This window comes from Carassius carassius, chromosome 1, assembly GCF_963082965.1.
Source record: "Carassius carassius chromosome 1, fCarCar2.1, whole genome shotgun sequence".
Classification (NCBI taxonomy): Eukaryota; Metazoa; Chordata; class Actinopteri; order Cypriniformes; family Cyprinidae; genus Carassius; species Carassius carassius.
In genome coordinates this window covers 27,469,376-27,493,365 of record NC_081755.1, presented here as the reverse complement: position 1 = coordinate 27,493,365, position 23,990 = coordinate 27,469,376, and the positions used below count along the sequence as shown (strand labels likewise).

The 23,990-nt window shown below is 34.0% G+C and overlaps 2 protein-coding genes and 2 long non-coding RNA genes across 6 annotated transcripts; 2 read left to right on the top strand and 2 right to left on the bottom strand.

Annotated features, from left to right (window-relative positions):
• Window positions 1–106: 106 nt before the first annotated feature.
• Window positions 107–3,413, top strand: LOC132115578 (dehydrogenase/reductase SDR family member 7B-like). Of its 2 annotated transcripts, none has more exons than XM_059524033.1 (7): window positions 107–237; window positions 894–1,055; window positions 1,165–1,277; window positions 1,443–1,653; window positions 2,721–2,813; window positions 2,924–3,076; window positions 3,196–3,413. In XM_059524033.1, the coding sequence occupies exons 2-7, from the start codon at window positions 902–904 to the stop codon at window positions 3,399–3,401; spliced, it is 930 nt and encodes a 309-aa protein (XP_059380016.1). In that variant the 5' UTR covers window positions 107–237; window positions 894–901; the 3' UTR covers window positions 3,402–3,413. The 2 variants fall into 2 exon arrangements, with proteins under 2 accessions (XP_059380016.1, XP_059380070.1); XM_059524087.1 differs by lacking the exon at window positions 107–237 and adding an exon at window positions 244–464.
• A 9,658-nt stretch (window positions 3,414–13,071) lies between these two features.
• LOC132143634 (uncharacterized) lies at window positions 13,072–14,857 on the bottom strand. Its single transcript, XR_009434268.1, has 2 exons — window positions 14,732–14,857; window positions 13,072–13,540 (listed from the first exon to the last, which is right to left on the bottom strand). It is a non-coding gene; the product is annotated as an uncharacterized LOC132143634 (long non-coding RNA).
• LOC132143629 (uncharacterized) lies at window positions 13,454–15,954 on the top strand. The gene is made up of 3 exons (XR_009434266.1): window positions 13,454–13,545; window positions 14,202–14,297; window positions 15,489–15,954. It is a non-coding gene; the product is annotated as an uncharacterized LOC132143629 (long non-coding RNA).
• A 4,390-nt stretch (window positions 15,955–20,344) lies between these two features.
• LOC132143619 (transmembrane protein 11, mitochondrial-like) lies at window positions 20,345–23,990 on the bottom strand. Of its 2 annotated transcripts, none has more exons than XM_059554024.1 (2): window positions 23,845–23,990; window positions 20,345–21,469 (listed from the first exon to the last, which is right to left on the bottom strand). In XM_059554024.1, exon 2 carries the CDS (start codon window positions 21,460–21,462, stop codon window positions 20,953–20,955), a length of 510 nt encoding a protein of 169 aa, XP_059410007.1. In that variant the 5' UTR covers window positions 21,463–21,469; window positions 23,845–23,990; the 3' UTR covers window positions 20,345–20,952. The 2 variants fall into 2 exon arrangements, with proteins under 2 accessions (XP_059410007.1, XP_059409998.1); XM_059554015.1 differs by lacking the exon at window positions 23,845–23,990 and adding an exon at window positions 23,298–23,453.

Here is a 23,990-nt window from a genome sequence, read left to right as displayed (position 1 = left end):
AGGCGACATTTCTCGTTTTCATTTAGTTTATGTACTGAAATATAGCTGTAACCTAAAAGACCACAGGTGTCTATCTTAATTGTCTTTTATCCTGTCCGTTGTTGTGATGTGTTTGCTTGCTGGCTTCAGTAGAGGGCGTGATTGATTCGCCCCTTCGGAATTCTATTGGATGGCCGAGATCACGTGATGCTGTTGAGTTCCGGATTCTCCATTCAATCACATAGGTCTTAGTTTACGGTAGGTAATTTGTTTACAAAACATGCCGATACAACGGCCTTAGAGATTCTGACTATTAGAGCTATTAAGATTGTTTTGTGGATATATAAGCTCAGTTGCATAGTGCACTGAAACGTTACGTTTATACGTGACTTGATACTTAAGATAGCTGCTGTGGATTAATTAGTGTAACGTACAGTAACATTAAATCAGTGAGTACGTTACTCTGTATTATCGAACAGACTGATGTTTTAACAATACATTGGACACCTGACCACTTTTTCAGTAGTTGCATTATATAGTATTTATTAATATTTTGAACTCACTTGTTTTTGTTTCAGCTTTCATTTTAGTTAAAAACATACTAGTGATTTTATATTCAATTTTAAATATTTAAATTATCTTATTTTTATTTTAGCTTTATTTCACTTAATTTTTAAAAATATTTATTTCAATTCAATAATTTTTGGAGTGTGTGTGTGTTCTGTTTGTCTCTTTAATTTCTTTTAATGTGTAAGGCAAAGGTATTTTAAGTGCTCAACTGGTCACCTTTTTTAGGTTTTCACCTTACACCCCAATACAAATATTTCGATGGTGTTTTTACAGAATGCTGCTATGTTACATTTAGTTTTAATATATGTGAATAAATAAATGCATGTCTCTGCATGTGTGTTCAGAGTGACACATGGAGCGTGTGTTAGGTTTAGGCGTTGGGCCACTGGCAGCTGGGACTGTGGGGCTGCTGGTTTTGCTGAAAGTGATCCAGAGACTGAGACACAGGCAGAGTGTACAGGACAAAGTGGTGGTGATCACTGGAGCCAGTTCAGGCCTGGGCAAAGGTTACATAAGCATAAACTCACTTATTACGCGATCACAATGTCTGATCAGTGGCATTTGACTCTACTGCATCATTGTTTTCATATTCTCAGTCTGTCTGTTGTGCCTCAGAGTGTGCGCGGGTCTTCCATGCGGCGGGGGCTCGGCTGATCCTGTGCGGACGGGACCAGAAGAGACTGCAGGAGGTCGTGGAGGAGCTGGGAAACAAAAACAGTGCGATACAGGTGAAAACATGTCTTGCCAGTTCAGACTGTCCAGTCAAAGTTAAGACTAATTTAATCTTTAAATCTTTATGAGAAATATATGGTGTTATATACCTAGGGAAATCTATGCAAGCATACATATGTCTAGTCTCTTCACTCGACAGATATATGCTCTTTATTTTTCAGACTTACACTCCCTGCACTGTCACCTTTGACCTCTCCAACACATCTGTGGTTTCCAGCGCCGCGGAGGAGATTTTGAAGTGCCACGGTTATGTCGATGTCCTCATCAACAATGCAGGCATTAGCTACCGTGGCAAGATCCTGGACACCCATGTATCAGTGCAGCGAGATGTCATGGAGACTAACTACTTCGGTCCTGTTGCTCTCACACAAGGTTAGTGGGTCAGCGCAACAATTATTTATCTGTTCATACAGTAACTCACCAAGGCTGCATTTATTTGATTAAAATACAGTTAAAACAGTAATGCTGTGACACATTATTACAGTTTAAAATAATCGCTTTCTATTTGCATAGATTTTAAATTGTAATTTAGTCTTGTGAATGTAATGCAATTACTCTAGTTTATTTTTCAGTGTCACGTGATCCTTCAGAAATCATTCTTTTATGTCCGATGTGCTGAAAACAGCTGTTCTGCTTAATATTTTTTGTGTAAACCGTGGTACTACAAATGATAGAGAGTTAAAAACCAGCATTTGAAAATAAAATCTTTTGTAACACTACTGTCACCTTTAAACATTTTCCTGCGTCATTGCTGAATATACAGTATCTTACAAATAAATGTATAAATAAGTTAACGGTCAACAATTTTTAAACCATAGTGTATGTATATTAATGTAGAAATAATATTAAATTTGAAAAAATACAAAATTGTAGGCATATATATAATGTGCTGTAACTTAGTATGCATCACATTATACACAGTCAAACAAAAATTTATTCAGAGACCTTCAACATTTCTCACATTATAACAGTTTATTTGCTATAGTTTAGAAGATGGTAATAAAATATGACAAGAACTCAGAGTTAAACTGTGTCAGAACAAATTCATCTTGATAATGTCAGATAACTTTGATAGAAAGATGTGTCATTTTGTTCAGTCTGTAGTGTAAATATGTCGCATTAACAATTAAGAAAAACACTCAAAGTGTCTGAATAATTTTTAATCCCAAATTAAAATCAATTTATCAATCATACATTATTTTTGGTATGTCACAGTTTACTTTATTTTGCTTTCCTCATTTACATAAATGAACAGTGTCTTGCACCCACTAGTAAAAAAAAAAATGTATATGTATATTTTGATATATATATATATATATTGATATGTATATATCAAAATTATATCTGGTGTCTGAATAATTGTTGGTTTGACTGTATGACATTATGTAGATTTTTATTCTAATTTTAATTATTCTAATAAAAAAATTTATTCCATCCAGCCATTCTGCCTTCGATGGTGAATAGACGCAGTGGTCATATTGTTGTCATCAGCAGTGTGCAGGGAAAGATCTCCATACCGTACAGATCTGCATGTGAGTATACGTTCACAAAAGAAGGCATCTCAAGGGAATTCAATGATTTTAACAGTATAACGTGATTCAGTACCTTGCTTGCATATCTGAAACGTTTCTTTTCCTGTCAGATTCTGCATCTAACCACGCAACTCAGGCCTACTTTGACTGTTTGAGGGCAGAGATCGAGCGGTTGGGCCTGCACGTTTCCGTCATCAGCCCTGGTTACATCAGAACCAACCTGTCCATCAATGCAGTCACAGGGGACGGCTCGAAATATGGAGGTGAGAGCCTGTTGTTCTTGTCAACATTCTGAGTTCTAAAAGATGATTTGGAAAACGAGTATCATAAATATACCAATTTTTTATATTATTGATACGTTGCATTTTGTGTGTGTCTGAAGTAATGGATAAAACCACAGCGAAGGGGTCGGATCCGGTGGACGTGGCACGTGCTGTTCTGACAGCTGTCTGTCACAAACAGAAAGACGTTGTACTGGCTGGACTGCTGCCTACTGCAGCCATCTATCTGTGCACACTGTGGCCCTCTCTCTACTTCAGACTGATGGCTTCACGCGCCAGAAAAGAACAGAGAGTGAAGGAGGAATAAGAGAAAACAGCTTCTTTATAGTTTTAAAAATATATGAACAAACTATTTTCAGTTCACTCAACTTAATTTAATATTATATGAACAAAATATTTTAAGTTAACTCAACTTAATTTAATATTATATGAACAAACTATTTTAAGTTCACTCAATTTAATGAACAAACTATTTTAAGTTCACTCAACTTAATTTAATATTATATGAACAAACTATTTTAAGTTAACTCAACTTAATTTAATATTATATGAACAAACTATTTTAAGTTCACTCAACTTAATTTAATATTATATGAACAAACTATTTTAAGTTCACTCAACTTAATTTAATATTATATGAACAAACTATTTTAAGTTCACTCAACTTAATTTAATGAACAAACTATTTTAAGTTCACTCAACTTAATTTAATATTATATGAACAAACTATTTTAAGTTCACTCAACTTAATTTAATATTATATGAACAAACTATTTTAAGTTCACTCAACTTAATTTAATGAACAAACTATTTTAAGTTCACTCAACTTAATTTAAAAATATATGAACAAACTATTTTAAGTTCACTCAACTTAATTTAATATTATATGAACAAAATATTTTAAGTTCACTCAACTTAATTTAAAAATATATGAACAAACTATTTTAAGTTCACTCAACTTAATTTAAAATTATATGAACAAACTATTTTAAGTTCACTCAACTTAATTTAATATTATATGAACAAACTATTTTAAGTTCACTCAATTTAATGAACAAACTATTTTAAGTTCACTCAACTTAATTTAATATTATATGAACAAACTATTTTAAGTTCACTCAACTTAATTTAATATTATATGAACAAACTATTTTAAGTTCACTCAACTTAATTTAATATTATATGAACAAACTATTTTAAGTTCACTCAACTTAATTTAATATTATATGAACAAACTATTTTAAGTTCACTCAACTTAATTTAATATTATATGAACAAACTATTTTAAGTTCACTCAACTTAATTTAATGAACAAACTATTTTAAGTTCACTCAACTTAATTTAATATTATATGAACAAACTATTTTAAGTTCACTCAACTTAATTTAAAAATATATGAACAAACTATTTTAAGTTCACTCAACTTAATTTAAAATTATATGAACAAACTATTTTAAGTTCACTCAATTTAATGAACAAACTATTTTAAGTTCACTCAACTTAATTTAATATTATATGAACAAACTATTTTAAGTTCACTCAACTTAATTTAATGAACAAACTATTTTAAGTTCACTCAACTTAATTTAATATTATATGAACAAAATATTTTAAGTTCACTCAACTTAATTTAAAAATATATGAACAAACTATTTTAAGTTCACTCAACTTAATTTAATATTATATGAACAAAATATTTTAAGTTCACTCAACTTAATTTAAAAATATATGAACAAACTATTTTAAGTTCACTCAATTTAATGAACAAACTATTTTAAGTTCACTCAATTTAATGAACAAACTATTTTAAGTTCACTCAACTTAATTTAATATTATATGAACAAACTATTTTAAGTTAACTCAACTTAATTTAATATTATATGAACAAACTATTTTAAGTTCACTCAATTTAATGAACAAACTATTTTAAGTTCACTCAACTTAATTTAATATTATATGAACAAACTATTTTAAGTTAACTCAACTTAATTTAATATTATATGAACAAACTATTTTAAGTTAACTCAACTTAATTTAATATTATATGAACAAACTATTTTAAGTTCACTCAATTTAGTGAACAAACTATTTTAAGTTCACTCAACTTAATTTAATATTATATGAACTAAATATTTTAAGTTCACTCAACTTAATTTAATATTATATGAACTAAATATTTTAAGTTCACTCAACTTAATTTAATATTATATGAACAAAATATTTTAAGTTCACTCAACTTAATTTAATATTATATGAACAAAATATTTTAAGTTCACTCAACTTAATTTAACAAAATATTTTAAGTTCACTCAACTTAATTTAATGAACAAACTATTTTAAGTTCACTCAACTTAATTTAATATTATATGAACAAACTATTTTAAGTTCACTCAACTTAATTTAATATTATATGAACTTAAAAGTTCACTCAACTTAATTTAATATTATTTGAACAAACTTTTAAGTTCACTCAACTTAACTTAATATTATATGAACAAACTATGTTAAGTTCACTTAACTTAAACTTAAATACATATAGGCCTGGTTTCATAGACAGGGCTTAGCCTAAACCAGGATTAGGCCATAGTTCAATTAGGACATTTAAGTAATTTTTATAAACATGCCTTAGAAAAAAACATTACTGGTGTGCATCTTGAGACAAAACAAAGGCACTGATATATTAAGATCAATCAATACAAGTTTCTTTCATTTGAAACAACTTAAAACAACTTGCATTTTAGTCTAGGACTAAGCTTAAGCCTTGTCTGTGAAACCGGGGGATAGTTTGTTGTAACAACTAGTCAATAAGTTTACACGGTTGCCTTAAAATTATTAGTTGAATCAACTTCAACTCAATTTAACATGACAAAAGCTTCTTTGTTAAAACAAATTATTCTGGAATAACGGAGCACAGATAAACCATATCTTTAACATTTATTATAACATTTACAAAAATATAAATTCATTGAATTTAAGTTATACTTTATATAAATGAGTAGAATTAATTGTTCCTTGAATAAAAACATTAAAACACATTAAAGCAACAGGATACAAGCTTTTGATAAATGTCAAACGTGAGAATAACAATTTGTCAGTGTAATGACATTAACATCAGCTTGAATTAAGTGCAATAGAATTAAGAAAAAAATCAAATTCATGAACATGACACATGAAAATAATTAGCTCAAAACAATATTTTGTCTGCTCAACAAAACAAAAATGAGTATGGAGTATGCACAACCTCATAGAGTGAATGAAATGAGAAAACTGTTGAAAACATAAAATATCTTTCACTATTCATAACAAATCTCAACTAACATTAAAAAGCATTAAAAGGGTTAGTTCACCCAAAATGTAATTTGTCATTACTCACCCTCATGTCTTTCAAAACCGGCAAGACATTCATTCATCTCTGGAACACAAATTAAGATATTTTTAATGAAATCTAGGAGTTTTTTTTTAAGTAATCCACGTGACTCCAGTGGATTAACCTCAAGTTTATGAAGTGATGTGAGTGCTTTGTTGAAAACGTGAACATGCGTTGGAGATTGATAATTAATATTTTATAAATATTTATATTTTTCCGCAAACAAAGCATGTATTAAATGATGTCTTTATTACTTTACTGGGGCTTGAAAGTGGTAGCTGCATAGGTGGTCAATGGATGAACAAAAAAACTCTCAGATTTCATTAAAAATATCTTAATTTATATTCCAGAGACGAATGAATGTCTTGCAGGTTTGGAACGACATGAGCGTGAGTAACAATTTACTCCGTAACTCTGGCCGAACATGTCTCGCCACCAATTTTCATCAGCACTTTTTAGAGTACTTCAAATGTATATTTGACCTTCTTGGGGTAAGTGATATTGATATTATCACTTAATAAGTGATATTAAGTGATAAGGGCATAAAAAAGCCCCATTAGAACAGCAAAGGCATTTGACACGTCCTCTTTGCTTGAACTCAAGCAAAAACTGCTCCTCTAACACCACAGCCACATCAATAATTTCCTTTGGGATGAGGTTTGCAGGGTTCTCCTCTGTGATCACCAAGAGTCCAAAATTCATCCTCTTCACCACCTCTTGCTCATCAGTTTGCTAATAAGAGAAAAGGGAAATTACTATGAATCACAAAATTACAAAGCATTTGTAGGTTAAAGGGTTAGTTCATCCAATTATCAAAATTATGTAATTAATAACTCACCCTCATGTCGTTCCAAACCCGTAAGACCTCCGTTCATCTTCGTAACACAGTTTAAGATATTTCAGATTTAGTCCGAGAGCTCTCAGTCCCTTTATTGAAACTGTGTGTACAGTATAATGTTCATGTCCAGAAAGGTAAGAAAAACATCATCAAAGTAGTCCATGTGACATCAGAGGGTCAGTTAGAATATTTTGAAGCATCAAAAATACATTTTGGTCCAAAAATAGCAAAAACTATGACTTTATTCAGAATTGTCTTCTCTTCCGGTCTGTTGTGAGCGCGTTCACTGCAGTTTGTGATATCCAGTTCGTGAACGAATCACTTGATGTAACCGGATCTTCTTGAACCAGTTCACCCAATCGAACTGAATCGTTTGAAACGGTTCGCGTCTCCAATAAACATTAATCCACAAATGACTGTTAACTTTTTTAATGTGGCTGACACTCCCTCTGAGTTCAAACAAACCAATATCCCGGAGTAATTCATTTACTCAAACAGTACACTGACTGAACTGCTGTGAAGAGAGAACTGAAGATGAACACCGAGCTGAGCCAGATAATGAATGAACGATTGACTTCAAGTCAACAAATGATTGTTATTTGATCAATAAATGGAAAAGTAGTGTAATCTATTAACTACACATAAAAACCAGACTTTTTACTTAAATGCCATATCATGCCATAAAATATTTTTAAAACAAACTGAATTTGCAATATTGCAAATATTGTAAGTTACTTATTTTAACACTTTCATTTTACAGAGAGTAAAGAACATTTACATTATCAAAGAACATTTTCATTCAGTCTAGCCAGAGTTCAGGCACTCTCAAAGACTCCCATTAAAATCACTGAAGCACTTTAGATTACATTATGCACATCTGCACTTTTTGTTGTTTCTGATGAGAGAATTCGCTAAATAATTCAGCCAGCGAGCAAGTGAACAAAACACCGCGTTTCAGTGATGACTCTTTCTGCACGTCTCTGATTGGCCATTGCATTCATAAGCGCAACAGAATCGTTTCTGATTGGTTATCATGAATCGTTGTACGAACGCAGTCTGTCTCTGGCTTAGCGCCAGCTAGCAAAAGCAGATTTGAATTTAGAAGCTGATGCTGTGCACTGAACTATCTAATCACACCGCTGTGATTGTATAAAATATATACAAAATATTTTGACAAAAGGGCACTTTGGGCACCAAGGGGCAAAGGGGCAGGTGCTCAACGACGTTTAACGATTTGTTTTAATAAAGTTCTCACTTGCCTTCTGCCCCAATTATATTACTTGAAACATTTCCATGACCACAAAAAAACAGTAAAAACACATGTGCAGCATCACTGCAATGACCTCATGATAATCTGGTTATGACAGATGCTCATGACTCTTTTCTTTTTGGTATAGATGCACCACTCTAATGCAGCTCTCAATAAGAACCTTGGAAATGAATGTGGATTACAAAATGGTTGTGCTTTAGAGAAAAAGCAATTTCTAAACAGTTCAATTACTGATATTATGGTGGCCCCGATGCAGCCACACATCAGTGAGCGGTAATGTTGCGCACGCACATGCATACAAACACTTATTATTCATATGTTCTTGTAATTTATCCTGCACATTCTTTAGTATTTCGTTTTATTCTCTCACTAGTTTCTGTTCATATATTTATTTGGCAATAAGACTCAAACACGGTTTATTTTTCATTAAGATATTTATTTGAGTTGTAGTACATCACTGACTGATTGAAGTGCACACAATTTAGTTGGTGTTGTGCAGTATCAGCATCTATTAATATTACTTCATTTGAGTTTAAGTTACCGCTGTGTTGCTGAGGAGTGGATGACTGGAGCTTCGGATGGTTCGGCTAGTTCCGGTTCTGGTCCGCGTGAATTAAGAGCCGGTGTCATGAGAAATCGAGTCCGCCCGAGAGATCATATTTCTGTTGATATTTCTACAACGCCATTAACAGATCATAAGGCTGTCTCTATTAAATTTATGTTTTCTCCTGAAGCTAGATTTATCAAAGGCTCCTCTTATTGGAAAATGAATAGTTCGTTACTTAATCATAAAGAGGTTAAGTCAGAGCTGGGAAGACTTATTGGCTTTTATTGGAGCAAAGCTAAACAAGAAAATTATTTTGGTTTAAATTGGGAATTGTTAAAACATGAAATTGGGAAATACCTCAGAAAGTATAGTGGTAATTTGGCTAAATTAAAACGTCTCGAAGAAGTTAAAATTGTTAGTGAAATCTCTTCTATTACCAAGATCTTGCCTGAAAATTTGTCCGATAGTCAAAGAACTCATTTAGTTGATTTACAAATTAAGTTGGATGATTTGTATAAATTAAGAGCAGAAGGTGCTTTTATTAGATCAAGGCAAAGGTGGCTTGAGCATGGAGAACAAATGTCTTCCTATTTTTTTAAGCTTGAGAAAAATAGGGCTAAACAATTCTATTTCTCAATTAAATATTGGAGGGGTTGTCTCAGAAAATCTTAAAGAAATTTCCCTATTTTGCTACAAATTTTACTCTAATTTGTATCATTCTAAATTTAATCTAGCCGATTTGGATAGTTTTAGTAAACATCTTGGTAATGTTAGGACTATTAGTCATGATCAAATTTTATGCGATTCGCCAATTTCTATCGATGAGGTTAAGGACTCAGTTTCACAGTTAAAAATGAACAAGTCGCCTGGTAGTGATGGGATAACGGCTGAATTTTATAAGTTATATTCTGAGCTGTTATCTCCATTCCTCCTGCAAGTGTATACAGAGAGTTTAAACTGCTCTGAGCTTTCTGTTAGTATGAAGCAAGGTGTCATTTGTTTAATACCTAAACCTAAAAAGGACATTCTTCTCTTAGACAATTGGAGACCTGTTAGCTTTCTTAATAATGACTATAAATTGTTTGCTCTTATTTTCTCTAATCGTTTTAAATTGGTTTTGAACTCCATTATTGATGAAAATCAGTCAGGTTTTATGAAAGATCGTCATATCTTTAATAATATCAGACTGGTTTTTGATCTCATTGATTACTCTGAACTTATTGAGGACGATAGTTTAATTCTGTTTTTGGATTTCTTCAAAACTTTTGACACAATTGAGCATCCTTTCATTTTCTTCTGTTTAGAGCGTTTTGGTTTCGGGCCTTTTTTTTTGTAATGCGATGAAAACGTTGTATGCTGGGGGAAATAGCTCAGTTAAATTAGGGCACGGCACTACACAGAGATTTTTTTTAGAGCGAGGTGTTCGGCAAGGCTGTCCAGCATCCGTATACCTCTTTCTTATTGTAGCTCAAGTCTTTTGTCATTTTATAAAGGAAAGTAAGCTTGAAGAAATTCATATAGCTGGTAGAAATATTTTAATTAGTCAATTAGCAGACGATACAGCCCTTTTTTTAAAAAATCCAACCCAGGTTCATCAGGCGATTAAAATTATTCATTTGTTTTCTAATGCTTCAGGTTCGTACCTTAATATTAAAAAATGTGAAATTTTAGATTTAAAAAATTCCTCCCTTTTATCTTTGGATGGTATTCCTGTTAAAAAAGATGTTAATTACTTAGGTGTTGTCATTTCGAAAAATGAACAAGATAGAGTTTCCCTGAATTTTAACCCTGCCCTTGAAAAGATTAAAAGAAAATTTAACCTTTGGTTATTAAGGGACTTGTCCCTGAGAGGTAGAGTTATTCTGTCAAAAGCAGAAGGAATTTCTAGACTGACCTATATTGCTTCAACTATACATTTAGACAATAATTCTCTAAATGCTATTGATCGGACTTTATTTAATTTTTATGGAAGAATCGTGTGCATTATATTCGTAAATCTGTTGTCGTGAATTCTCTTAAAAACGGTGGACTTGACTTTTTGGATTTTTCTACTTTAAATAACACTCTCAAAATTAACTGGTTAAAATTTTGTCTGAATAAACCTTCTTTGTGGAATTTTATTCCTAATTTTATTTTTGACCAACTCGGGGGTCTTTCTTTTCTACTAATGTGTGATTATAAGATTGAGAAATTACCGGTAAAACTATCTGCTTTTCATGCTCAAGCCTTGTTGGCTTGGAAATTGATCTACAAGCACAATTTCTCTCCGCAGCGTTATTTTATTTGGAACAATTGTTGTATTCTGTATAAGCACAAATGTATTTTTTTGAAAACCTGGTTTGATAAGGGTATTGTTTTAGTTTCTCAGTTGTTTAATACTCAAGGGTATCTAATGACTTATGATGAGTTTCTTGAACACTTTAATTTTCCTGTGACTCCCAAGGAATTCTCTCTTGTTTTCTCTGCGATTAACTCTGGTATTACTTCTTTATTTAGAGATGTGTTATGGGTTGACATGCCCATAGTCAATCTAACTGATACAATGTGTGGTAAAATTTGTTTTTCACAGACTAAAAATAACAAATCTATTCGCGATCTGTTTTTAAAGGAGGTTACTACCAACCCTTGCTCTATTGCTTAATGGGCTAAATTTGTTAGAAACTCTTGGGAAAGTGTTTGGCTATTGCCTCACAAGTTTTTTGTTACAAACAAGGTAAAGGAAATTTCTTTCAAAATTATTCACAAATTCTATCCTGTTAAACATTTTCTTAGTAAATTTAAGAAGGATATTGATGTTTTCTGTTCTTTTTGCTCTTTGCAATTGGAAACTGTATCTCACGTCTTTTGGCACTGTAGTTTTGTTAAAAAGCTGTGGTATGACGTCTCCTTGTTTATCAAAGAAAAGGTACTCTCTAATTTTATTTTGCTTTTTGAAAATTTAGTTTTTGGATATTTTACTCAGGATAATGTGAATAACGAAGCCTTTGTTATTAATCTGTTTATTCTTTTAGTTAAGTTTCACATCCATAAGTGTAAATTTTCTAACAGAAAACCCTGTTTTACAGTGTTTTTTAAAGAATTGGAAAATTTATGTTCTGTCTTCAAAATATTTGAGTAATGTAATGGTCTTGCCTTTTTTTTTTTTTCTTTCTTCCTTTATTTCCCTGACTTTATTATTTTGTCTGCTGTATTGTTCTGTATATGTTGTTAAGGCATAATAAAAAAATAAAAAAAAATCGAGTCCGCCCGAGAAATCGAGTCCGCTTAGGACCCCGAGTGATCCCATTGGCTCAACGAACATTTAATGGGTATTATTTTTTAGCGCCTGATTACAATTCCTGCTAAATCGCGTTTTTATTTATGTCGTTTGGACTTTGCTATAATGACCATTTATGTACTTTAAATTACATGTTTCATAGGCTAGTATATAGCAGACGCACTATAGGTTATGAAATCAAACATTTCTCGTTTTTTTTTTTTTGTTACTCGCGTATCAGCATAGCATACAGCTACTCGATATGTGTGTGTGTGTGTAAATTTATAGTTAATCTAAATGATATAATATCGCAATTGCTTGTGCAGAACCGTGTTATTGTTGTATTATATACAGATATATTATTATTTTATGTAAAACGAATGTTATATTAATTTTACATGAAGTATGTCAGTATGCCTATTATATTTATACAATTAAGTATAGTAAGTGAATAATGGTTGTTTGTGCACTGAAAGTAACTAAAAATACAACTAGATAGTTTATATAGATAGCAATAATTGCTATATAATTATAACTTGCAATTATAATATAATGAATCTACTGTTTTTTTTTTTGTTTTTTTTTTACATATAAATGTTCAAGCAATATGCACACTATCAATGTAAGACATTTATACATTTTCTAAATGCATAACATTTTCAAAGAATCTTTACAGAAAGACATACTGTTGTGTCTATATGGTCAAAAACACCCTCACTGTTTTAATAGTTGGTGCTAAATGCATTAGTCGCCATACAGACAGCAAGCAAGCCATAGGCAACGGTGGTTAATAAAGAAAAATCTGTAAGATGTCGATACTGGAGTAAAAAAAACCTTTGGAGAAACCAGACTAACCAAAAACACTGGGGACCAGTTCTCCTCTGTATATTCAGTCTGAACATTTGGTACAATGTCATTGGTAGTTAACAGTGTTACTGCATTGATTCAGCTGTAAGGTTAGAGGTTAGTTGTGCCATGTACAGGCAGCAACATTGTTTTCTCTGTGGCCCAGGTGAGGCATGCAGTGGCAGTGAAGAGTGCTAAGGTGCAGTCATCCATTCATAAATTCTTGCTTTTTTGCAACAGTTCATCCTATGTGAAGTCCATTGTGGAAGATTGGGGAATCATCAGTCTCAACGTAACTGGAGAGCGTCTCGGGACAGAGCTTCTGTGGTAAATAAAAATATACAAATGTTTAGGAACTGTAATATAATAACATTTTTTTTCCTCTCTGCCTTTGTAATATACAGTATGCTGGAAGACTTTCTTGATCATACAGAACGGAATACAACAGAAGCAGGAAACATCAAAAATCACTGTTAACCATAGAGCATCGGTTTACAATTCTTGCAAAAATCAAGTTATGATTTATGTGTATGTTGTTATAAAAACAATCAGACAGACGTAAATGTAATCTGTTAAACTCAGTCTATTTTGCATTCAAACATTGCTTTAAATAAAAAAACAGGTGATTTATTTGAGCAGAGCTTGTTTTCTGCCCCCACTATTTGGAAAGGCTAATACGAAAATACAAATGTATATAGAAAATAGGAGATATATATATATATATATATATATATATATATATATATATATATATATATATATATATATATATATATATATCCCATTTTCTATTAAACAAAAAACTGCTGCAATGAAAATCTCCTTTGATTCATTGTGCCTTAATTTACTATTAATTTCATTCATAATTATTTATTATTATTCATAATTATTCGCTATTATAAAAGTATATGTGTTTTTTATGTTAAATAAAAGATAAACATGAGAAAAAAGTCGTCTCTTCAAAATGCATCTTGAACAATCAGGTCCCACCTAGCGAGGACCCCTAAGATGGCGGCCGTCGCGATGCCTGTGCGCAAGGCACAACGGAGGCACTTGTCCCGAGCGAAGGACACGAGACAGTAATGTACACTAAAAATCTTCGTCAGATTTGAGATCGTTTTAACTACCTGCAAAATCCGTTCATATGTGGCAAAAATACAATGAACAATGAATACAGACTTCATCTCGTGTCAAAGATCGCGAGAAAAAAGGCTTGAACAATCGGGTCCCACCGAGCGAGGACCCCTAAGATGATTTATTATTACTATCACTACTAACGTTACTACTATTATTCGTGTGTGTGTGTATTGTCGGTGTCATTTTACTGTACAAGGACAGTGGATAATAATAGTAGTTAATAAGAAAATCAGCTCAAATCATTAATCGCCACTGCCCTCCACACCCAAATGACAGCAACTGCAATGCCTGCGTGTGCAGGACGGGTTTAAGCACACCTCTAGTTCTGTCATACTCGTCCACAAATCACACGTAGATTTTTAGTGTGAATTACTACCTGTCTTGTGTCCTTCGTTCGTGACAACTGCCTCCGTTGCGATTTGCGCACAGGCATCGCAACGGCCGCCATCTTAGGGGTCCTCGCTAGGTGGGACCCGATTGTTCAAGATGCATTTTAAGTGAAGAGACGACTCTTTTCTCATGTTTATCTTTTATTTAACATAAACAAAAACATATACTTTTATAATAGCGTTCAGTAAGTGAATAATTATGAATGAAATTAATAGTAAATTAAGGCACAATGAATCAAAGGAGATTTTCATTGCAGCAGTTTTTTGTTTGATAGAAAATGGGATATATATATATATATATATATATATATATATATATATATATATATATATATATATATATATATATATATATCTCCTATTTTATATATACATTTGTATTTTCGTATTAGCCTTTCCAAATAGTGGGGGCAGAAAACAAGCTCTGCTCAAATAAATCACCTGTTTTTTTATTTAAAGCAATGTTTGAATGCAAAATAGACTGAGTTTAACAGATTACATTTACGTCTGTCTGATTGTTTTTATAACAACATACACATAAATCATAACTTGATTTTTGCAAGAATTGTAAACCGATGCTCTATGGTTAACAGTGATTTTTGATGTTTCCTGCTTCTGTTGTATTCCGTTCTGTATGATCAAGAAAGTCTTCCAGCATACTGTATATTACAAAGGCAGAGAGGAAAAAAAATGTTATTATATTACAGTTCCTAAACATTTGTATATTTTTCTTTACCACAGAAGCTCTGTCCCGAGACGCTCTCCAGTTACGTTGAGACTGATGATTCCCCAATCTTCCACAATGGACTTCACATAGGATGAACTGTTGCAAAAAAGCAAGAATTTATGAATGGATGACTGCACCTTAGCACTCTTCACTGCCACTGCATGCCTCACCTGGGCCACAGAGAAAACAATGTTGCTGCCTGTACATGGCACAACTAACCTCTAACCTTACAGCTGAATCAATGCAGTAACACTGTTAACTACCAATGACATTGTACCAAATGTTCAGACTGAATATACAGAGGAGAACTGGTCCCCAGTGTTTTTGGTTAGTCTGGTTTCTCCAAAGGTTTTTTTTACTCCAGTATCGACATCTTACAGATTTTTCTTTATTAACCACCGTTGCCTATGGCTTGCTTGCTGTCTGTATGACAACTAATGCATTTAGCACCAACTATTAAAACAGTGAGGGTGTTTTTGACCATATAGACACAACAGTATGTCTTTCTGTAAAGATTCTTTGAAAATGTTATGCATTTTGAAAAATGTATAAATGTCTTACACTGATAGTGTGCATATTGCTTGAACATTTATATGTAAAAAAAATGTGTAGAATTATATTATAATTGCAAGTTATAATTAACAATTATAAACTAGCTGTATTTTTAGTTACTTTCAGTGCACAAACAGCCATTATTCACTTACTATTACTGATTTGTAATAGTACAAGTAACTGTTGTACTATTTTATGTACTGTGTTATATGAGTTAAAGTCAATTACAATTGTAATTTCTGTCATCATAATGAATTTATGTAGTGTGATAATTGCTGTATGATTTTCTTTGAAAACAATAGTTTCTTAAATAATATCCAATCAGCAATTGCAATACATGAACTGCTTGTAAGCAAAACCATAACAACATAAGTACTTATTACAATATTGAAAATAATGTAAAAAAATTACATGAATTAGGTAGTAAGTCAAAATAAATAAAAATCAAAGTGTGTGTGTGTGTGTATATATATATATATAGTAAGTAGGTTCGTTTTATTAATAATTATCTTTCTACTATCCCACAATCTTCTGAATTTGTGTGCTAAACGTGTTTTAGTCATCACAACTGAATTATTATTATTATTATTTTAGAACTGGAAAATATATTCAAAAGCTGTGCTAAGGCATTCTAGTAACCGAATATTAAAACTAATTACAATGCATTATTTATGAGATGTTGCTAGTTTTATGACATTTAAAAAACATTTTGATCGATTACATTCTGTATGTTGCTTTTACTAAATTATTTTAGCTTGAAACAACAAGCTACCGCAGCTCCGATTAGCCATACAACAAGTTATCGCGATAACAACTTTTGATCAGGCATTTAAAACAGCTACCGCCTTGGTCCTAAGCGGACTCGATTTCGCGGGGGGACTGGATTTCTCACCACACCGGCATGCCGCCTCAACCGCTATTTTAGTTCCGCTTGCCGCTACCAACAAGCAGATTAACTGCTGAATTTTGAATTTTCATTCCTAATTGTTTGTTCTTTCCCTAGATTTATTATTTGTGTTAAAATTATGCACTTAATTATAGCGCAATTATTTAACTGACCTTGGTATTGATTTTGTTGTTGTATTAAGTTGTTGGTTTTGTCTTCCCTTATGTGTTAATGTGGACTAGTCCATTTGTATAAATGTGTCCCTGATTGTTTAACTGGGAGATCAGTTCAGTTTGTCTTTACACGCACTCAGTGTTTGAGTTTAGTTTGTTCTGTTGATCTCTTTTATAGGCCTAAACATTTGTTTTGATGATTTGGACTTTGTTTCCTTTTTGAAACCTTTGTATATGTTTTTTTTTTTAAATTCAGTAAAATTTTTTGGAATATATCTCTATGATCCTCCTTCCTTGACTGCTTGGTCCCTCACAGATTTATAGAGGGGGATTTTGCTTTAGGAAACATACCAATGGGTCATGATGTTTGTCCAAATTAAAGCAGTCCATTTGCAACTTCCTTGCAACATTTTAGTATTGAAAAAATTAAGAAAAAAAAAAAAACTAAACATTGCAATGCCAGCCCTGGTGATTTTCGTCTCCAAATAAGGTTGATACTGGAAACTCAGCAGACATTTCTCTCCCAGCAATGTTATTTAAATGGTGTTCAAACAGTCAGTCTAGTCTAAACACAGCAAAAATCCCTGCCTCGTTCAGTTCTTCGTTTCCACCAGTTCACACACAGCTCTATACTCCCAGATTCAAAAGGCGTCCATGTGCATGAAATACGTTGTACTTTGAACTAGACATGAACTTGGTCTTTGTGCATTATTTCTTTACGTGGTGTCACCTTTTAGGACATTCTAAAACATGCGGTTTTGATGAACCTGAACAATGTTTTAAAAGACCAAATTAAAATGCTTTTAATAATCACTGACACGAACCATGCATGTGTCAAAACTACAAGAAGAATTAGGCTTTTCTATCTGGCTGCTGAATGTGAAGAGTTGACCAACTGCAGACAAGAGGACTGTTTAAAAAACATGTTTGACAAAATATTAATTTTGCAATTCTAGTTGAGCAGAAAATTACACTTAAACGGATAGTTCATCCAAAAATGAAAATTCTGTCATTAATTACACAGCCTTGTGTCGTTCCAAACCCATATGTCCTTCTTTTATCTTCAGAACACAAATTAAGATTTATTAGCATTTTTCTTAGAAACCTGAGAGCAGACGCTTTTATCCAAAGCAACTTACAATGCATTCAGGCTAACATTTTTTACCTAACATGTGCCCAATCGAACCCACAACTTTGCTGCTAATGCAATGCTCTACAAATTAAGCTACAGGAACAACTAGTAGTAAGGACAACTGCAAATAGTCCCCGTGACATCAATGGTTTTATGAAGCTGAAATATGTGATTTGGAGGAGAGGAAATTGTTTTGTTTGTGCACAAGAATTATTCTAATAGCTTTGTAAAATTAAACTTGAACCCCTGATGACACATGGACAATTTTACTGATGTCCTTACTATATTTCTGGACCTGGGAACCTTTCAGTTGCATTGCTATCTATGGAGCATCAGAACTAGTGGTCAACCGATATTTGTTTTTTGACAGCCAATGCCTAGATCTTGGAAAAGAGGGGGGGATGATAGCCCATATAAAGCCGATATGATTATCATTAATATTTAAGAAATTTGAAATCATTTGACAATGGATTAAAAAATAAATCTGTAAAAGAAACATGCTTATACTGTAGATGACATTAAATATTTAATGCAAATATAATTAAAAAGAAAATATAATAAAGAAAACATGCGACTCAATATTCTGGGAAGTTTGTGTGCACTGGTAATCATATTTTTTTTTTATAAAGCCAGGGTAACCCTCATTTTACAGACAGCACACAGTGAAAATGACATGAATATGACTGTTGGCAAATGCATAAAGTGTAGCATAATTTGAAAACACCAGTTTATGGTTTAAACCATTCAATTCACATGGATCGACCGTCACACAGAGAACACGCGATCATGCTGGATACACATACACACTTCACAAGATCTCACAGCTGGATTCAACGAAGTTTGCAAGGTTTGTGAAATTAACGGTTCATTAGTCATACAAAGATTTGTTTAAATTATATAAATGAATATTTGCTTAATGCTGATGGCAAACAAGAAAGCATTATATTTGCCTTTCTATTATTAAAAGGCCTAATATAAAAGCAATCATTATAATAGTTTCTGTATACATTAATTCCTTTGTTTAACCATTCTATCTGATTATTAGACAGACTTCTATCCGTATTAGACAGAACTGTTAACAACGACGAACACCTCGGCCAAGCAGAAAAACGTATCGGCCGATGCCGATATTTGAAAAACTGACAAATATCGGCCGATATATCAGCCTTGGCGATATATCGGTCGACCACTAGTCAGAAAGCTCTCGGATTTCATCAAAAATATCTTAATTTGTGTTCTGAAGATGAACAAAGGTCTTACAGATTTGGAACGACATGAGGATGAGTAATGAATGACAGAATTGACCTTTTTGGGTGAACTAACTTTAAAATAAAGATTGACCATTTTGACCCTACCTTTTTCTCTTTGAATATCAAGTTTCAAATATTATACACTACAATATGGACATTAAACATATCAGAAAACTAATTTAAGCTCGAGTTGACAGGCAGAGGTGCAGTCATAAAAACACCATGAATAAGTGTTAACATGGTACAATTAATACAAAATACTTTCACAAAGTTCTCTATGCAAACTGTTAAGCAATTGTTATTCAATTAAACTGGTTTATCTGCTAATTCAAGGTATAGTAATAACCAAAATTTGTTACCACAGTCTGGACCATAAGTAAATGATAAAACATGAATATATGAGTGAAATATGCATTTCAGATGTTTTCCTAATTACTGCTCATCTTTTATATTAAACTTCATAAGGAAGAACTGAATTTACACTAATCCATTTACTGCCACATTCAGTCCTTTGTTTCAAACATGAATTACAATCTCGGATTTGAAAAGGTGTCCATGTGCATAAAATATACTCTATTTTGTCCAGTTATTCAGATTTCTTAAGATGAGTTACGCATTTCCATTCTGACCCTTAGTTTCCTGTAACAGCATAAATAGGTTTAAATCATCACAAGTGCAAAAATTTTAGGGGTGAAACCAACTATCCATTTCAAATGAGTTCAAATTTTCTGCTCACCTTTCATATTTACCTTTCAGAACTTCTTGAGAAGAACTAGATTCAAACTGATCCATTATAAACCACGGCTTGTAAAGCAAATCTGAAGCCTAAAACTCAGATCTGAGCCCTTGAGGGTCAAATAAAGGTGGTCAGAGATGCCAGTGAGGTTAAATCTCCTACTGTTTAATGAAAAGGTGATGCACCAAAGGCAGGGTACAGTAAAACTACACAGAGGGAGAAAAGAGAGGATTCAAAGGTGATTCTTAAAACATGATCCGTCCGTCTGTCCACCACACGTTCAGTCCGACAGGTCGCTGCCTGGGTGCGGAGCTCCGTGTGGGTGGCAGGTGATGTTTGGGGAGGGTCGCCGGGACGAGAAAGGGCCTGGACAGGCGCAGGAAAGGAGCGGGAGGGGGGAGGCTCAAGTACACTGGTGATATCACTTTTAAAGTACAGGGAAAAGGGGAAGATTCATTCAGAACTACAAGCTCCCCCCAAGCCTTCCTCTCATCCTTCCATCAATCTGTCCAATCTTTAACCGATTGAAAGCAAAACGCTGAAAAAGCGTAGCAGAGAGAGTGCCGCTGCCTTTTGTTTTTCCATCACTATCTCCGTCGGTCCATCCATACGTCTTGTTTGGTGTGTATGTGTGTATCTGCCAGTGTCTGGTGTTTAGTAGTGCTTCTCTCCTCCCTGCTGTGTGTTTGTGTGTGTGTGTATGTGTATATCAGTATCTGTATAAGTGTGTGTGTGCGCATGTGTCATAGCGCTCATACGGTGTACAGTTCATAGATCTTCTTGGCACAGTACGCCAGGGCCGCCAACGCTATCGTGTTGTGCAGTCTCTTTCTGTGCACGTCGTCCCGTCGAACCAAAACCACCGGCGAGGAGGAGGTGAGCGTGTGCAGCGGCAGCCGCGAGAGCTTCTGACTGTCGTACTCCACCTGGTATTTGCAGCAGGGGTCGAACTGCCAGGAGATGCCGTAGAGCGTGGCACAGGCCAGGCTCAGAGCGCCAGCAGGGAGCGCCACATAACGGGAGTATTCGACGGGAAGGGCGAGCGGCGTCAGGAGGCACGCGGCCCCTGCCAGAACGGCGGTTTTGTGGAGGCAGTTCCCCACGGCCACCCAGCGGGCCGTCTCGTCTCCGATGCGTGTGGGTTCGATTACGATGTAGCGGTACTGCGCCTCCAGAGCCTGCTCCAGCTCGTACTCGAACTGCTCCTGTGCATTCTCGCCGTTGTAGATCTCATGGACGATGTAACACTCAGTGGCTGCCATCACTGCCCTGAAGAGAGCGACAGAAAATCAGAATTCGTCAATCTGAATGAATCCAATCCAGATTCTGGAAATTCTGTTTATGAACCCTAAACGTGAGTTATCTGTTTGACATATTCATTTAAATGCATCACATGTAATTTAAACCCAGTTGGCGCAATGAGAATTGGAGAAAACCAACCTGATATTTTCACAGAAGCTATGGCGAGTATTTTTTTTTTAGCCAAAAAAATAAATAAATAAATAACCCAGTTTGTAAGATAAAAAACGCACATGTTCATAAGATGTAAAATGGCTCAAAACATCTCTTCCATCTTTATTTGACTCTCTAACTCTAGCACTCTCTATTCTAATTATATAAAAAAACTTGTCCCTTTTAGACTTGCACTGTATTAATTTACTGCTTGTTTTCTAAAAAAACAAACAAACAAAAAAAAACAACTAGCACTTTTCTAAACTTTTGTGTTTTCTTTTTTATTTATTATACAATTAACAAAAGCAGAAAAAGGCCTCCACCAATAGTTTGCTCTGTTCTTTTTCTATTCTATCGGTTTTCTTTTTATTGTATAATAAATAAATAAAAACGCCCTAAGCGTACTGCGTTAAGCTAACCAAGACTTGTTATAGCACTTGTATATCATTGCTCTTTTGTTGTTCCTGATTGTTTCCATCGTCCTCATTTGTAAGTCGCTTTGGATAAAAGCGTCTGCTAAAGTACTAAATGTCCAAAGAGTTTTTTTTAGCTAATATTTAGTAAATAATATTAAGTCTCCTCTACTGACCAATTTGTAGGAAACAAGTAAACCAGCTCATGTCGTCCGACATGTGTAAAGATATTAAAGTAGTATTGGAAAACTGTTAGATTCAATGCTTCACTTCATATTATTGATCATTTAACATTTCATGATTATTTCAGGTCTACCCCACCCCTACCAAACTGAAATCAACTGGGACATTTTACTTGAAGGCTTTTCAGTCCAGTTGAGCCATCAATGTATGCATTTAGTTTCATCTAACTGTAACTACTAAAGATGTACTGTGTGGAAAAACGTATAACTGATTTCATAAAACAGATACTTTAAGAGCAGCCAACTTCTCTTCGGCTTGTCTTTATTAGGCTAGAGCTGTTTGATGTTATCTAAATAAGCCAGATCTTCTGAGGCCTGAGTTCAGAGACAAACAAGAAATGCGATGTTATAAAAACATAGAGGCTGACGGGAAATTTTCACGTGTACATTGAAAGACATTTGGTTGGTATATAATTAGAAAATATAAAAATCCTGAGCTGCTAAGTTACATAAATCGATAGAGACAAGTGAGATCAGTCCGTCTTTTGACACGGTTAAATACATTTAACGCATACTGTCAGTTTAACATGAACTGCATTAAACAACCATATTATTAGGTGGAAAATACCATTTCTTCAAGTTGTCAAGACATTTGCGGGAAACACGAAAGTTGGTATACAAACTATAAACCTCCTGCTAACTGTCATGACTGTGAAGAGCTGTTTTAACTTGTTCCTCTCGTGTCAATATGGGTAACACATACTGCAAACAAACATGAGGGATCAGTGTTGAGCCTTCGATGTAACTGCCATAAAAACACATTTCTGCCGGTCTCTGCACTGCTAATCATTTGAGGGAGCCCAGAGTCAGTAAGCTAATGAAAACTACACATGAGCGCTATTCAAACGATATTTTCTTAGTGTTTGCGGCTCTACTAAAATCCCAAAGACTTAGTATTTTAAGGATACTAAACTAACTTAAATTCTGCATAAAGCCTAAAAATTTCACGTCTCGTTTTATGAAATAATGACAGGTTTTAGTCTAGCTGACCTCTCCCTGTTGACTGGGACACCGCGCCTCCTTCCCAGCGACGCCATCTTGAAAATGCAAACGGACTAGACTTGACGCAAAACCCGCGATGCACCGTGGATAATGTAGTTCTATGCTTCTCCTTTATTGATAATGTTTAACGTTTTCGAAAGCTTCATAAAGACTACAAATCCCGTGAAACGGTTTAGTTGGGGACCCTACCACCTGAACAGAATGTGTAACGTTATTAATATTTGCTCTGTTTTGTTAAAGACACTTGTTTGTAACATATGAAACACATCATTTCGTGCAACAGACTAGTAATTTATTTTGATTATGGTTTGCGGAGTCAGGCTATATAATTTGAGGCTTGTGTTTTTGAATAGCGGAGGTGACCAATCGAGAGCAAGGACAACACTATTGGGCTTTTAGTAGGACAAACCATTCCCAAAGCGAATGCAAGCGTTTTACAAACAATGTGGTCTGACTAAATCATTTAACTGTTTTGTAGCATCTCCAAAACTTTCGGTCATGCTGTGAACGTGGATGCGATCACCAAGGCACTCACCCATAATGTGGTAGGTTCTCGTTAATGCGGTGAGTCCCGTCCTCGCACGGAGCTCGTGCACGCGGGGTCGGAGCGGAGCCGTGTTATAACTACTACACGGTGGTCGGTAACACGTGCAGGCTCTGCGCTCCATCTCCCCCAATAGT

What these genes read in the sequence shown, in the direction of transcription:
- LOC132115578 (XM_059524033.1), top strand. Translation starts at nt 902, where the DNA reads ATGGAGCGTGTGTTAGGTTTAGGCGTTGGGCCACTGGCAGCTGGGACT. An exon ending in TCCTGTTGCTCTCACACAAG is followed by an intron (nt 1,654 to 2,720) that starts GTTAGTGGGTCA and finishes TATTCCATCCAG; the next exon opens with CCATTCTGCCTTCGATGGTG. An exon ending in CATACCGTACAGATCTGCAT is followed by an intron (nt 2,814 to 2,923) that starts GTGAGTATACGT and finishes TTTTCCTGTCAG; the next exon opens with ATTCTGCATCTAACCACGCA.
- LOC132143619 (XM_059554015.1), bottom strand. Translation starts at nt 23,344, where the DNA reads ATGGCGTCGCTGGGAAGGAGGCGCGGTGTCCCAGTCAACAGGGAGAG. An exon ending in GTCCCAGTCAACAGGGAGAG is followed by an intron (nt 21,470 to 23,297) that starts GTCAGCTAGACT and finishes CGCTCTCTTCAG; the next exon opens with GGCAGTGATGGCAGCCACTG.